The sequence below is a fragment of the Trichechus manatus genome, unplaced genomic scaffold (genome assembly GCF_000243295.1).
Source record: "Trichechus manatus latirostris isolate Lorelei unplaced genomic scaffold, TriManLat1.0 scaffold00108, whole genome shotgun sequence".
NCBI classification, from domain to species: Eukaryota; Metazoa; Chordata; class Mammalia; order Sirenia; family Trichechidae; genus Trichechus; species Trichechus manatus.
Genome location: NW_004444044.1, coordinates 3,766,402 through 3,781,396, shown reverse-complemented (window position 1 = coordinate 3,781,396; position 14,995 = coordinate 3,766,402). Strand labels below are relative to the sequence as shown.

General features: G+C 39.3%; 2 protein-coding genes and 1 pseudogene across 4 annotated transcripts in view; all 3 read left to right on the top strand.

Moving 5' to 3' along the window:
- MOB1B (MOB kinase activator 1B) overlaps nucleotides 1–14,995 on the top strand; it is a 72,179-nt gene that overhangs the window by 53,053 nt on the left and 4,131 nt on the right. Inside the window, exons 6-7 of one of the 3 annotated variants that reach the window (XR_002825157.1) lie at nucleotides 2,743–3,372; nucleotides 7,689–7,783. Coding sequence is in view for 1 of the 3 variants with exons in the window: in XM_023737788.1 (XP_023593556.1) it covers nucleotides 2,743–2,820 (78 nt within the window). In the remaining 2 variants the exon portion in view is untranslated. Of the gene's footprint in view, nucleotides 1–2,742; nucleotides 5,469–7,688; nucleotides 8,914–14,995 lie in introns of those variants that run through there. The other 2 variants (XR_002825156.1, XM_023737788.1) reach the window with 2 other exon arrangements.
- Nucleotides 11,172–11,272, top strand: LOC111821826 (uncharacterized; annotated as a pseudogene).
- Nucleotides 13,385–14,995, top strand: part of DCK (deoxycytidine kinase) — a 32,517-nt gene continuing 30,906 nt past the window's right edge. Inside the window, exon 1 of the mRNA XM_004383324.2 lies at nucleotides 13,385–13,475. Coding sequence (XP_004383381.1) covers nucleotides 13,385–13,475 — 91 coding nt within the window. The remainder of the gene's footprint in view (nucleotides 13,476–14,995) is intronic.

The window sequence follows — 14,995 nt, the reverse complement described above, 5'->3', positions numbered from 1 at the left end:
TGGCAGTTTGGCAGGTCTCTTGAGAGCTTTCTGGCGCTCCTCCAGCTCCCCTCAGCCCCTGCTATAATATACTCTTTGCCATCAAGTTGATTCCAACCCATAGCGACCCTATAGAACAGAGAACTGCCTCATGGGGTTTCCAAGGAGCGGCTGGTGCCCACCTTTTGGTTAGCAGCCAAGCTCCTAAGCACTGCACCACCATGGCTCCACTATCATATAGCCTGGGTCTTTTTTTAGTTGACTCTGACCTGGAAATGGGCTTTGAATATCACACCTTTTACTCCTTCTTTTTAAAACCACACTCTGAATAATTTTTCAGTTAGGGGCTACCCATCATGTCTGGAGGAAAAAGAAATGTCCAAAGGAGTGCTCTCTTCCAGAGATCCATTAGGCTTTGATCTGACTTCCTAGCTGACCTCCCGTTCCTTCTGTCTTGTTTAGTCCTCCTTGAACTGGCCTTAGAGATGGAGACTAGGAGGTGCAGAGGATATTCCCATCCTGCTATAATAATTAGAGAAGCAGCAAGCAGGGGTGAAAAAGAGGTGGAAATGAATGAGCTGACACTGACGTTTTTGTTTGTTTTTATGGAGGTGGGGAAGGGAGAGATAGGCAGGAGAAGCCCAAGGCTTGAGTCTGTGTTGTTTTTGTATATATGTGGGCATATATTTATAAATTCCCCCCCCCCACAGCATCCCCACTAAAAAAAAACTGTCCATTTTCTGTCTGTACACCTTCTCAGATGGAAGGCAGACATTTTATGTCTCGATTACACTTATATAAAAATAACGTAGGAGGTAGTAACTTGCCAAAACTATTGCTTTCAACAATGACTTTAGTAGTATATCGCATGTACAGACACTAGTAGAGGCAAATGTAGTCTAATGTTTGCATCTGTGCTTTGATCTAGGCAAAATATGATTGCTAAAGTTCAGGTTTTGGTGGTTTAGGAGAGGATGTTTTCCTACCTGTTAGTTTTACCTTACTGTATGGTCTTAATGTAGACTGTATTCTCTTAACTCTTAGCAAATAACAGAAGAGTGATGCGTAGCATTTACACATCTGATCGTATTTATATCTCAGGACACTGAGCTCTTTAAAGGCAGATCCATTAGTTATACAGAATCACCTTGTGATTGGGCAAGAGGGGCCTCTGCCTTGAGCCCCACAATTTAGAGAATCCTGCTCTGGCCTTTCTCCAGCTGCACCTCCACCCATAGGGTGAGGAACTCTCAGGGCCAAGACATACCTACCCAGAACCCTTCTGATGCATGCTTGGGTACCTGAGACCTGGAATTCCTTGTCCACACGTCCCTAACTCCACATTCAGGGTCTGCATGGATTTTTTTTCCTTGGGTCCCTTCTCTTGAGGGCAGGTCACACCTGCACATCTGCTAGTATGTATACCTCCAGTATGTATAGCCAAGTGACAGCTCTTTTACAGAGGTGGAGTGGTGGTGGATGTGGACATTGCTTAAATGCGCCAGCCAGGATGTCCACATGCATGCAAGGCCCCTTGAGGTGCCGGATGGAGCTGGGGGTTGAAAGAGCAGGGAGGTGTGCTGAGGGCTGGTTCTCCCCATGTCACTGCTTTTTAGCGCAGAGTTCAAGGAGTCTGCGTATTGTAAATTTGAATCAGCTTTCCTGGTCATTATGAAAATATATATTTGTCAAGTTAAAAGGACAGAATGTATTTAACACTTATTAGCTTAATGTATAAATTAAATATTTAATCATATAATATGTATCCATTTGTGTTCTTGGCCTGCTATTAAATGTCCCCTAATGTTTTTTCCCAGTACATATTGGATGCTAATAAATTAATGAAATTGGGAATCGAGAATGCCACCACCATGGCAGAATATCAAAAGATAACTATATAGACAGTCTCTATTTATTAGCCTTGTAATTTATAGTTCAGGGGAAATCTTTTCAAAATTGAACTTCAGAATGACAGGGGTGAAACTTCTGAAGAAGCACAAATTAAATCAAGGTTTTCTTCCTTGAACTTTGTTGTTATTAGTTGCTGTCGAGTTGAGTCCAACTTACGGTAACCCCATGTGTCACAGAGTAGATCTGTTCCATAGGGTTTTCTTGGCTGTAATCTTTACAGTAGATCACCAGGCCTTTTCTTCCACAGTACGGCTGGGTGGGTTTGAACCATCAACCTTTAGGTTAGCATTCCAGCACAAACTGTGCCCACCTAGGGACCTTAGAGAATTTAATTTATATTTGTGGTTTCCCCTATTATTCATGTTATTCTCATGCTACACAAATTTCAGATATGTTAGTTGATAACCAGGCTTTTGCCCTTCATATGATGCTGAAGGTATGCCTGTTTTTTTTTTTTTGGACCCTACTTTGTTGACTATTTTTAAATGATGCCCAGGTTACTCCTTATAAAGTAACTTAGTGGTGGGGGTGTAGCAGCAGCAGCAACTACTGCTAGTGAGTGTTTACTTTCTGCCAGGCATTATATGAAATGGTTAGCATACAATATCACATTGAGCACTCACAATAATTTTATAAGAGAGATGGATTTATCCTAATATTACAGATGAAAAAACAACATCAGGAGTGGTTAAGTGATTTGTTTTAGACACAGAGAAAGGGAGTAGGGAAAAAAACAAATCTGCTTTTATTTACTTCAAAAGCTCATTGTCTTCCAAATGTTAATGGAAGTCTGCTTTGGAATGAGATGCAAATAATATGTTTTGCTATTTTTTCTACTTTTATCATGCACAGGAATTCAACCTTATTGATAGAAGAGAACTTGCACCACTCCAAGAACTCATTGAAAAACTCACCTCAAAGGACAGATAAAAGGATGCAAAGCTGTGCAAATTGTTCCTCAAATCGAGCTATGTGGAATATATTTGGTTTTTTTTTTATCTGGTTTGTTTTTGTGTTAGGTTTGAAGGCTTGTTTGGGTTCCTTTTTCTTTATTCTGAATAAATTATATTCCATTGCTAGAGGCAGCCAGGAACCATTGATAGGGATAAATTTTGTCTTAGTGATGTAATATCTTTTTTGACTTAGTTTTGTTTACTTGAGTTTTTTTTTTTTTTTTTAAATTAATATGTGTGTTGAAATCAAGTAGTTTGATTAAACTGCTGATGGATGGGGTTCTGTGCTGTGTAAATTGTGGCTGACTTATGAAGTCCCCAAAAGACTTAAGTTTTCAAGTGCCTTGGCAGGCTCACTTCTGAGGTGCAAAGCACAGACATAGAACTGAACAGGGCTCAAAACAATACTAGAATTAGTACCCAGGGCACTTACTGATGCATGTTTTAAAATATCTACGATAAAAGCCATAGTTTACCTAAATTGGTGATCTCCAGCTTTTACTACGTTGAAGAAACACAATTTATAAAGGTGTGCATGTAGAACATAAAAAATGAGTATTTCCTAATTATTTTTGATAGTGATGGTAATATATTCTGTTCTACAGATGCTTAAAGTTCTACAAGCAAGTCTTTTTCCATCTCTTGATATCTGTGATATTGAAACTTGAGGATGTTGGGATGCAATATTGCATTTTAGCTCCTTTCTACATGTTAACTGCACTGTAGGTGTAAAAAATTCAGGTTATATATAGGATTGCCATCTTCGGAGGTGATGCTGAACTGTGAAGTTTCTTAGCAATTGCCAAATGAACCATAAGTCTGAATAATCCCCTTGTACTCTGAAGAGGAGAGAATAGGAGTGTGTGTTTGATTGGGAGGGTTAGTTTGTATGGGGAGGGGATAAAGGGTGGGACTGAGTATGGAGAGTCACGTTCACAAATGTCCTGTCTTAAAACCCTTGAATAGAATGGCATGAAGATTTTAATCAATTGCTTATAAACAAAGTCTTGAAGACTTCCTTTTAGGCATCAACTTCCATGAGAAGTTAAAAATAAATTATTAATTTTTAGGTTGTTGTTGTTAGTTGCCAATGAGTTGTGATTCCAACTCAGTGACCTCTTGTGTGCACAGTAGAACTGCTCCATAGGGTTTTTAAGGCTGTGACCTTTCGGAGGCAGATCGCCAGACCTGTCTTCCAGGCCTGGTTTGAACCACCAACCTTTGGGCTAGTAATTGAGTGCTTAACTGTTGTGGTACCCAGTCTAACCATTAAAAATGGAATTTAAGGACAGTTTGGGGACATTGATCACTTTTCAACATGTCCATTCGGTGAATGGAGCTGGTGTTTGCCTATCATTTTAAAATGATGCACTACATTGTTTGTTTATTATAGACCCAATTTGAAGCATTTTGACTTCTGATCATTTCATTGGGAAAGGAAATCTTTTTCTTTGCAATGATATCAAACAATGATAAGCTAATTCAGTATTAACTTTTAAATCTTATTTGCATGACTTTCTAGTGAATTATCTCCCCAGTAACAAATCCAGAAATTTAGTTTTTAAAATATAAACATTTTCACTTCAGTTTTATTCATTTCTGATAAATCTTCTTCTTTCAGTTAGAAATATTCACTTTTTCTTTGTAGAATAGAAATGCTTGCTATAAAATTGTGTAGCAGTAATGTGATTTAATGCCATCACAATTATGATCACTAGGAACTGCCTTTTTCTCCATTTCATTTCTAACAATCATTAAGTACCACCAATAGAAAGTAGCAGGAGAACCCTGACAGAGGCAGATGTATTGGGTATTCATTGGTAATGCTTATTCATAAATTGTAGTGAGAACTAGCTGATTTCTTTGTAACAGATCTCTTAGTATCCATATAGAAAGTATCAACCACTACGGAAACAAATTTGGAGTCAAGTGATTTTTGGTCCTATCTATATAGGAAAATGAAGCACATGATCACTAAGATTGTCTTCCATACTGCATTTGGTTTCACATCAACCTAGTAACATAGGGGTTGCAATAGCCAAGTGTAGAGAGAATAGTGAAAAAAATTGTCCTTGCTCTTGTAAGCCTTATACAATAGTACACTGTAAAAATGGAAAAATGTTTCTGTAAATATTTAGAAGTAGGACCTACTTTCCCACTGTATGTAGACAGGTATTTTTCACTGTGCTAGAATCTCAGGTGCCCGCCTCTTGAGTATTCCTTTCATCAGAGTTATTGGGAGTTAAGGAGATACATATGTGTGTATATATGGTAACAGAGCATAGAAGTTCTCCCCAGGGAGGGGCCTGGCATTGTACATGATGTTACATGGCTACATGAAGGGAAACACTGAGAGCATATGAGAAATAACAATCATTTGCTTTGATTTGGATGTTTCCCATGGGAGTTACTAAGATGCCCTGTATAAAATAAGGATCAGAGCTTTGTTTTGCAGCAGAGCTTGCTTATAAATGTCCATTGGATTCTCTTCAGATCTCCTTATTTAAGTAGCCAAGATAATTATTTCCCCCCTGTTCTTTATACAGGGATATAAAGAAAAGTTGGTTTTCTCATCCTCTGATAAAAGCGTCCTATAAAAAAATAAAGTAGTAAGTTAACACAAAATTATTGTCACTCACAATGCTTTGGTTAAACGTTGATATGAAGCAGGCTTCAGGAAGTAACTTTAAATGATGGAGTACTGGTGGTGGAAATTAAAAACAGGAAGAGTGAAAATCTTTCAGTTAGCAGTAGATGGTGCTACTGGCTTTCATTTGCCGACTTGATTATTGTTTCCCATAGCATTAGACTGCAGTAAAACAGTAAGCAAGGATGTGTTAGCTGGTAGAGGCCTTGAAGTTCAATTTACCTTAAACGGAAATATTTTAGATTGCTTTCTTACTGTCATTTGTAAATTCTAAATGGTCAGCATAAAATGTATTAGGTAGAAGATGCATTGAGTGTATTTCTCAGACTGAGTTACTGCCTGGCTTATCAGAAAAGATAAAGCACTACAATCTCTTATATTCAGGAAACAGAAATGATGTGGATATTTATATTTTACATATAATCACGACTCCATTTTATCAACTATTAGCATTTTCCTTGCTTAAGGGAAAATAGCAAAATGACAGATTTCTTTTATACCTTTGTCTACTCCCTCTCTGAGAGAGGTTTTGATAACCACTGAATGATAGAATACCTGAGATACAATCATAAGTTTTAGGACTTTCTTTTAAAATAAATGTATCATACTTTAAACATCCAATTGAGAGTTGATCTTCACATTTGTCCCCCTGGGGGCAATGCTTATTTCTGCTGTGGGGCAGAAGTAAAATGCCTTGAGAATCGACTTATGACTATGCAAGAAAAGTCAATTTTATCATTTTAGTTACACCAAAATTGTTTTTGCCAGATTAAGATGACCTAGCTTATTCACCAGGCCAGCTCTAATGACTTGGCTGTTTTACAAAAACTAAGCCTTTAGGACAGTTCAATAGAATGTTCCATAGGCTCTGGATTTGCAAAAGAGAATGTTTTGAAAGTAGCATCATTGAATAAGGGAGTAGTTTCCTGTCACTACTATACATTTGGATATATAGGTTATACTTTTTCTTTTTTAAATGCAGTTTTATTACCTTACAGTTGACTATAATAATAATTTAAAAAATCAAGGTCTTTCTCTAGAATTTGTTTTCTATTTTTATTCCTTTGCCTAAAAACTTTTGAATTCTATTTTGACTACTATAGGATAGTTTGACTGAGGGGATAGAATGTAAAAATGAAGATCCAATATTTAAGATAGTAAAGAACAAACATCCTTTACTGCCTTTATCCTTATTTCCCATGGTTGCTTTTAAAAATCTTTTCGTTCAAATGAACCATTAGACTTTAATAAAAGACTAGAGATCTTGTATAAAGAAATTTGAATACATTTTATATATTATGTAGAATTTTAAGCTTACATATCGCAGTAAAATATGTAGAATTATATAACCATTTCATATATCATTTATAACTTTCAATTTTTAATGTCTTTTGAGAAGATGTGGGACCAGAAGTATATTTGTAATTTGGAAATGTGACTGCATAGGAAACTTAATCTTATTTTGAAACTTAACTGGGATATTAAGAATATATTCACTCTTAGAAACACTAGTCTACATCTATACTTTAAGGACCATGCCTAAAATAATTCAAATATCAAGCGTTTTGTCATAATGTTAAAACTTACCATAGGAATCACTGTTGTCCAGCTATCAGTTTAATATATATGAGATGGTAAATGTTTAGAGGTAAAGCTATCTCAAGATTTAATGGAAAAGTTTAAGACGTAACAAAAATTCACACTGCAGATGATTTGAATTTTTTTTAAGGCTTTCCTAATTAAGCTAATCACAGAGAAGAAGTCAGTAAAGATTTTAATCTGAAGTGTGATGCCACAGATTTGAATTTTAGAAAAGCCATTCTAGCAGCCTTGTGGAAGATAGATCAGAGGGTGTGAAAACTCAAAGCTGAGGAACAAGTGAGGGCAGATACAGTGAGAGCCAGAACTTGACAGGACAGCCTTGTTTATTTGGGTCTTGCAAGTTTTTGCCTTTGACAGGGTGCAGTCTTACTGCTTTTCTACTGCTTAAGTGGAAAATGTTTTGAGTTTTCCATCTCTGGACAGGTTTCCACATTACACAGGTTACAGCTTTCACAGGTTTTACTGTGTAAAACCGCCACTGGTAGTTGTAGCTGTACTGATACTTAACAAATTCTGACGAAAGAAAAAATACAGATGAAAGTTCTGAGTACTCTCAGTTTTACAAGTGTGATGCAAGTTTCTTTTTCTCCATATAGTACTATATAATAGAAAACTCTGGACTACAATTCTCAAAGATAATAAAATCACTGGCCTTTCCAGCTGTCGTTTACCTGCCACCTCCTCCCTGGAGGTAAGTTGCTTTCTATTAGCTGTTGACTTTCCATTTCTGCCCATTCCTTTCCCCACACCCTCTGAAAATAAAACAGGTAGATCATGCTAGTTTTCAATGTTAGTGATTCTGAAGTACTGTCGATATGTAAGTTTAAGTTGGAAGATGGAACCTACATAAGCATTTTTGGCTTGTTTTAACTGACAGCTTTTTAAAGATCGGGTCACTGAAGCTGAGTCTGTTAGTGATAATTTTTGTTAATATTTATCTTTCATATATTTTTAATATTAAATTCTTATTGGTGGGTGTTTCTTACAGGTTTGCACACTTTTTCATTTTTACTGTTTCTGAAATACTTGTGTAGGTTGTAAAATAAATTAGTGCATTTTCATTTTAAGAACACTTTTCTCATATTGTTCTTCAGAGATGACTATTTTTAGGGGAAATAATTTTTACAGCCACTAAACTGTATTTGTTATTTTTGTACATGCATAACTAGGGCAGTTAAGGGCACTAATCTTGTAGGGAACACTTACTTTTCTGTTTGAGCTTTTCCTATATCTGTTACTTAAAATTACCACTAGGAACAATGTCAGCAAATCTACATTGAGAGAGAATACAATAAATATGAGAACACTTAGAAAGTCTGAATAGAAATGATTTCTGAGGACAAAAACAGAAGAATACTGCCAGTGCCATGAATTGGATGCATAAGGGCAGCATTCTTACTGTGCAGGTATTGAAAAGAATGCATAAAGATGGGCATCCTGCTCTCATGGAGATAAGACAATTTCTCTTTACATTAAAGTAGCTGGAAGTGGAAAAAACAGTCTAAAATATAAAATACAACATGGGACGCTCTATTGTAAGCTAACTGTGCCAAGATATTATTACTCAAATTGTAGGTATTACTGATTAAAGTTTAACCAGTTCATTTTAAGAGGGGATACTGAATGTCAGAAAATCTGTAATATGTTTTATTTGAGAGATGTAAATAATGTATACAGACTTGTATGTGATGGGAAATATTTAAATTCTAGGTTTTTGTTTTTCCTTTGTTTTTAAAGAAGAAACTGAATGGTGTTTATAAGAAAAAATTAATAAATAGTTATATTTGGCCATGAACCCTGACTTTGTATTACCGTTTATTTTTGCTATAGGTATGTCTATGTTGAACACATTTCTAGAGAAGCACGGAAGGTATAAGGAATATGTTGAGCATTTAAAATGTGCTAGGCATTATTTTCTGTAGTGTTAACAATCCTGGAAGTTAGTATCCCACTGTTTTATACACTAGAAAACTATAGCTCAGAGACTGAACAAGTGACTGATTGGACTAGGATGTAAGCCCAAGTATGCCTGACTTTGAAGCCAGTGGGTTTTTTTTTTGCTTTTGTCACCGTTCTTTGCTTTTCACATATGTACTAGTATCATGAGCAAAATAATGAACTAATATTGTTGACCTTTCTATCAAGCTGTCTAATATTTTGTCTTGATTATAGACCATTAAAGAATATTAATAAACAAAATGTTGGAGATTATAGGCTGATGCCTAATGTCTTAGTCATCTAGTGCTGCTATAACAGAAATACCACAAGTGGATGGCTTTAACAAAGAGAAGTTTATTTCCCCACAGTAAAGTAGGCTAAAAGTCCAAATTCAGTTCCAGGGGACGGCTTTCTCTCTCTGTCGGCCTTCTCATCAATCTTCCCCACCCCCACTCCCACTCCCCAGACTAGGAGCTTCTCTGAGCAGGGACCCCGGGTCCAAAGGACATGCTCTGCTCCTGGCACTGCTTTCTTGGTGGTATGAGGTTTATTAAAAACAGCCAAAAGGGGAGAAACAACCCAAATGCCCATCAACTGATGAACGGATAAGTAACCAGGTGGGAATAGTTTTGTTTGGAGTCTTGGCGCAGTGGTTAAGAGCTCAGGCTGCTAACCAAAAGGTCGGCAGTTTGAATCCACCAGCCACTCCTTGCAAACCCTATGAGGTAGTTCTACTCTATCCTATAGGGTTGCTATGAGTTGGGATTGACTTGACAGCAACGGGTTTGGTTTGGTTTTGGCATGTCCATACAATGGAATATTATTCAGTCATAAAAAGATGAACCTTGAAAACATTATGCTAAGTGAAAGAAGGCAGACATAAAAGGCCACATATTATACAATTCCATTTATATGAAATGTCCAGAATAGGCAAATCCATAGAGACAGAAAGTAAATTACTGGTTGCCAGGGATTGAGGGGAAGGAGGAAGTGTTTCTTTCGTGGTGATGAAAACGTTCTCTCCCAGTTGTACAACTTTGTGAATATCCTAAAAAAAACAAAAAACACTGAATTGTATACATTAAAATGATGAATTTTATGTTATGTAAATTATATCTTAAAAAAAGGGAATGAGTACTTATACATGCTATAACTTAGATGCACCTTGAAATAATCATGGTAAGTGAAAGAATCTAGACACAAAAGGCCACATATTCTTATGATTCCATTTATATGAAATGTCCAGAATAGGCAAATCCATAGATAGAAAGTAGATTAGTGGTTGCCAGGGGCTGGGAGGGAAGGGGAAGGGACAGTGACTACTAATGAGTATGGGATTTGTTTTTGGGTTAATGAAAATGTTGGGGAATTAGTAGTGGTGATAGTTGTGTAACTTTGTAATATACTAAAATCTACTGAGTTGTATGCTTTAAAAGACTGAGTTTTATGGTATGTGAATTAGATCTCAATTTTGTCAATATTAAAGAAAAATCCTTACTATTAAAATAAGAAGTAGCCTCCAATTAATGCTCTTCACCACCTCAGGAGGTTAGTTTATTTCATCGATTCATTCACTCTTGCATTTGTTCATTCAGCAAGCATATTCTGGCCACCTACTATGTGCCAGACTCTGTTCTAAGCCCTGGGACCCAGCATTGAACAAGAAAGACATGGTCCGTATTCTGATGAGGGGAGAGGAAGATGACAAAGAAGAGGAAGTGGAAGAAAAAAATAAAGTCAGTAAGGAACTACTGGGTAGTGACAACAATGATGTGACAAGATAAGGCACTAGATTAGACTGGGTAGTCAGAGAAGCCTCCCCAAGGCCAGAAAGACAAGAAGAATAAGCCATCAATTTGTAGATATGGGGGAAAGGGAAGAGCACAAATAACTAGTGCAAAAGCAGCTTTTTCAGGAACGGGGAAAAAAGATTAACTGTGGCTAGGGCATCTTGAATGATGGCAACAGTAGTATGAGAAGAAATTAGAAAGGCTAGTAGAACCATACTAATATTTTAGGGGCTAAGGCAAGGGATTTTAGATTATCATTTTAAGTGTAAATGGGAAGGCAGTGGAGATTTTTTAAGGAAAAACAGAAGTAGTGACATGATTTGACTTAACGTTAAAAAAAAAAACGACCATGTGTTCGCTCGGTAGCACATATACTAAAATTGGAACGATGCAGATTAGCATTGCCCCTGCGCAAGGATGACACACAAATTAATGAAGCATTCCATATTTTTATAACATGGCTGTACCTGGAGGGCATAATGCTAAGTGAAATAAGTCAAGCCTATAAGGACAAATATTCTATGATCCCTCTTTTATAAGATGACAAGAACAGATATATACGGAGAGACCAATGTTCGTTTGTGGTTACGGGGTCAGGGGGAGGGAGGAATATGCTTTAGATCATAGAGACTTGTTATTTTTGGTGATGGGAAAAGTGGCACTGAAGGTGGTTGTAGTGAGCACAGCACAAGCAAAGTTAACGAGTGTTTGAGCACATAGGGATGGGTACAGTCATATTGGTACACGGGTAGGTACAGGTGTGTACATAGCTGAGAGCTGACAGAAGTATCTATAGGTACGTATAAATACAAATATGTCGGTGCAGGCACATATATTCATTAAAGACACAAATATGGATACTCCTCAAACATAACCAAACACCTTCCAAGATTGGTTTTCTGGGTTTGAAAGCTTAGGACCATGGTCTCACGGGACAACTCAGTCAACTGGCATAACACAGCTCACAAAAATCATGATCTGCATCCTAGTGAAGCAAGCAGAGTCTGTGGTCTTAAAAGCTTGTGAGCGGCCATCTAAAACAGAATTACCGGTCTCTACTTGCCAGGAGCAAAACAGTAAGACGGTAACCAAAAGGTCAGAGAAGAAACAAGTCTACAGGAGCCACAACCTCGTCTACTTGAGACCAGAAAAGCTAGATGGTGCTCGGCTATCATCACTGACCATTCTGACCAGGGTCACAATAGATGGTCTTGGATAGGATGAGTGAAAAATGTGGAGCAGAACTCAAATTCTTAAAAAAAATAAATAAATAAAGCCAGAGAAACTAGGAGACTCCCTGAGACTATTACCCTGAGACACTCTTTAAACCTAGAATCAAGTCTATCCCCTGAGATCACCTTTAGAAGAGTAGCACACAAAATAAAGGGTATTTCCTGCAAGATCGAAGCTCTACTTAAAAACCATCTGTATTAAACCAAAAAGGAGCCCTGGTGGCACAGTGCTTAAGCACTCACTTGCTAACTGGCAGGTCGACAGTTCGAACTCACCAACAGCTCTGTGGGAGAAAGATGTGGCAGTTTGCTTCCATAAAGATTACAGGCTTGGAAACCCTATGGGGCAGTGCTACGCTTACAGGGTTGCTGCAAGTTGTAATCAACTCCACCGCAACAGGTTTGGTTTTTGTTTTTTAAACGAGTCTTATAGCATAATACATGGTAAACTAGCAGGCACTCAAATTCAACATCTTACTTGATGTGGTAACTTATACACAGCACAGACATGCATCGAAATCAAATGGAGAGGGAGGTCAGGAAAGGCTTCTTGCAGGTGGCGTCTTACTACATAAATTCTCATCCGGGTTCCACTTACTGACCTTGAGATTTTGAACAAGTAGCCTCTTAGTGCCTCTTTCCTAACTGGTAAAATGGGGCCAATGGGATCTCCGCACCGTACTGCTAGTTAATTCCTGAAAAGCGCAGTAAGAGCATAATACATTTCCAGAGCGTCGAGCTGCCCAGCGGCACTTTGCCTGATAAGTGTTCCTCCAGACTCCCAACACAGGGGAATCTATTTAATTTTTCTACCAAACAGTGGCTCTCTGGTGAGTTAAAAATGTCCAGTCCAACCAATTCGGCCCAGACAATTCTGTTCAACTCGCAGTGGAGACGCTAAGTCTCCAAAGCCCAGCTGCGCAATACCCATTTTTCGGCGCATTCCCGCAACCGGGAAAGAGGCGTGCCGCCGCGCGTACGGCCCCGCCCCGCTCCTGCGTGACTCGACTTCTGGGGCGCGCACGCTGGGGCCGAAGCCCGAGGCGGCGAACGGTGAGGGGCCGAAGGAGGGATCTCAGGCTGGGGCGAGGGTAAGGCGTGGCTTCCCCGCTGGGCGGGCGTCCACCACGCAGGCCCCTCCCCCATCAGCAGCTGTCTCCGCGCGCCAAAATCAAACCCCGAGGCCCACGGGTCGGGAAGCCAGTGACCCGCTTGACTACAGCCGGCAAGTCAACCCAGTTCTGGAGGCGGCGCGAGCCCCAGCGCACGCACCTGCGGCCACCTCCCAGCCCTTCCTGCCTAACGCGCTCGGAGCCGCAACAAGACGACAGAATGGCTACCCCGCCCAAGAGAAGCTGCCCATCGCCCGCGACCAGCTCTGAGGGGACCCGCGTCAAGAAAATCTCCATCGAAGGGAATATCGGTAAGCAGTCCCCGGAAGTGTTGGGGCCAATGCAGGGAAGTCATGGTTGCGTCTGCTGAAGCACCGTCTTACCTACATCTCTCTCCTGCTCCTCAGTGAGGACGTTCGTCCCAGCCTGGCTGTGTGGACGCAGCCTCGTCTTCCCTTCCCGCCCGCCCGCCCCAGCTTTCCTCCCGCGTCCCGAGCTCTGCGGCGCCCTCCCTGGCGCCAGGCGGAGCACTGAGATCCTTGGGCTTTATGAGGCGCCCTTGTGGGCCCGTTTCAGCGTCTTGGTTGGGAACGCGCAAAGGGAAGGATTTTTGTTTGTTTTTTGTATTTTTTCTTTCATCCCCTCAGCTTTCTTGAGGTGTAATTTAAATAAGTTAAATTCACGTTGTTTAGATGTACTCTTCTATGAGGTGTATGAGATATATAAGGTCGTGTAAGCGCTACCACAATCACCACAACAGAGAACATTTCTGTCACCTCAGAAAGTTCCCTCCAGCTGCTGCACTGTCAGACCGGTACTCCATTCCTACTTCCTGGCAACCACTGATCTGACTTCTATCTCTACTAAAAAAACAAACAGTTGCCCGCAGGTGATTCCTACTCGTGACGACCTCGTGTGTGCAGAGTAGAACTGTGCTTATTCCACAGGGTTTTCAAAGCTAAGGTTGCCAGGCCTTTCTTCCAAAGCACTTCTGGGGTAGGTATGCCTCTAATCGTCAACCTTTCTGTTATTAGTCAATCGCTTAACCGTTTACACCATCCAGGGACCCTTTTATATAGTTATGCCTTTTCCAGAATGTCATATAAATTAAATCATAGCATATGTAGCCTTTTGTGTCTGGCTTCTTTCATTTAGCATAATCCTTCTGAGAATCATTCATGTTGCTTGTATCATTAGTGTGTTCCTTTTTGTGTGCTGAGTAGTATTCCACTGCATGGATATACTGCTGTTTTTTTATTCAGCAGCTGTGGATATTTGCATTGTTTCCAGTTTTTGTCGATAATCGATTAAGCAGATTCCTCACTCCCTACCCAGCATCCAGGTAAACATTGGGTTATGATTCAAAGATCACTAATGTTTCTGTGAAGCCAGATGGGGGCAGACGGCATACACCATGCATGTCATTTTGCAAGATACAGATGAACTCCCTACTCTTCTCCACTCTATTGGCATAACACAGGAAACCTATGCCAGGCACTTCCTGTTTTGATAGATTTTTTTTTGCTCCAGGTGGGGTACTGGCTGTTCATGCATACAGCAAAAAAAAGAAAAAAAATTAAACAAAAAAAAAAAATTCTTACTACTTTTTACCACATTCTGAGCACTTGAACCGTCCTGAACAAAGCAAGGCAAACAGATGTTTTAACGGCATTTAAAGGAATAGAAAAAAGCTCAACACAGCTTCAAAGAGGCCTTCTTGTTTCATTGTTCCAGTATTAAGGCACCAGGGTAAAAGACATATAAACAGGCCCTCATTTCTTCTTAGCAGTTTTAAGGCACCAGGGTAAAAGACATATAAACAGGCCCTCAT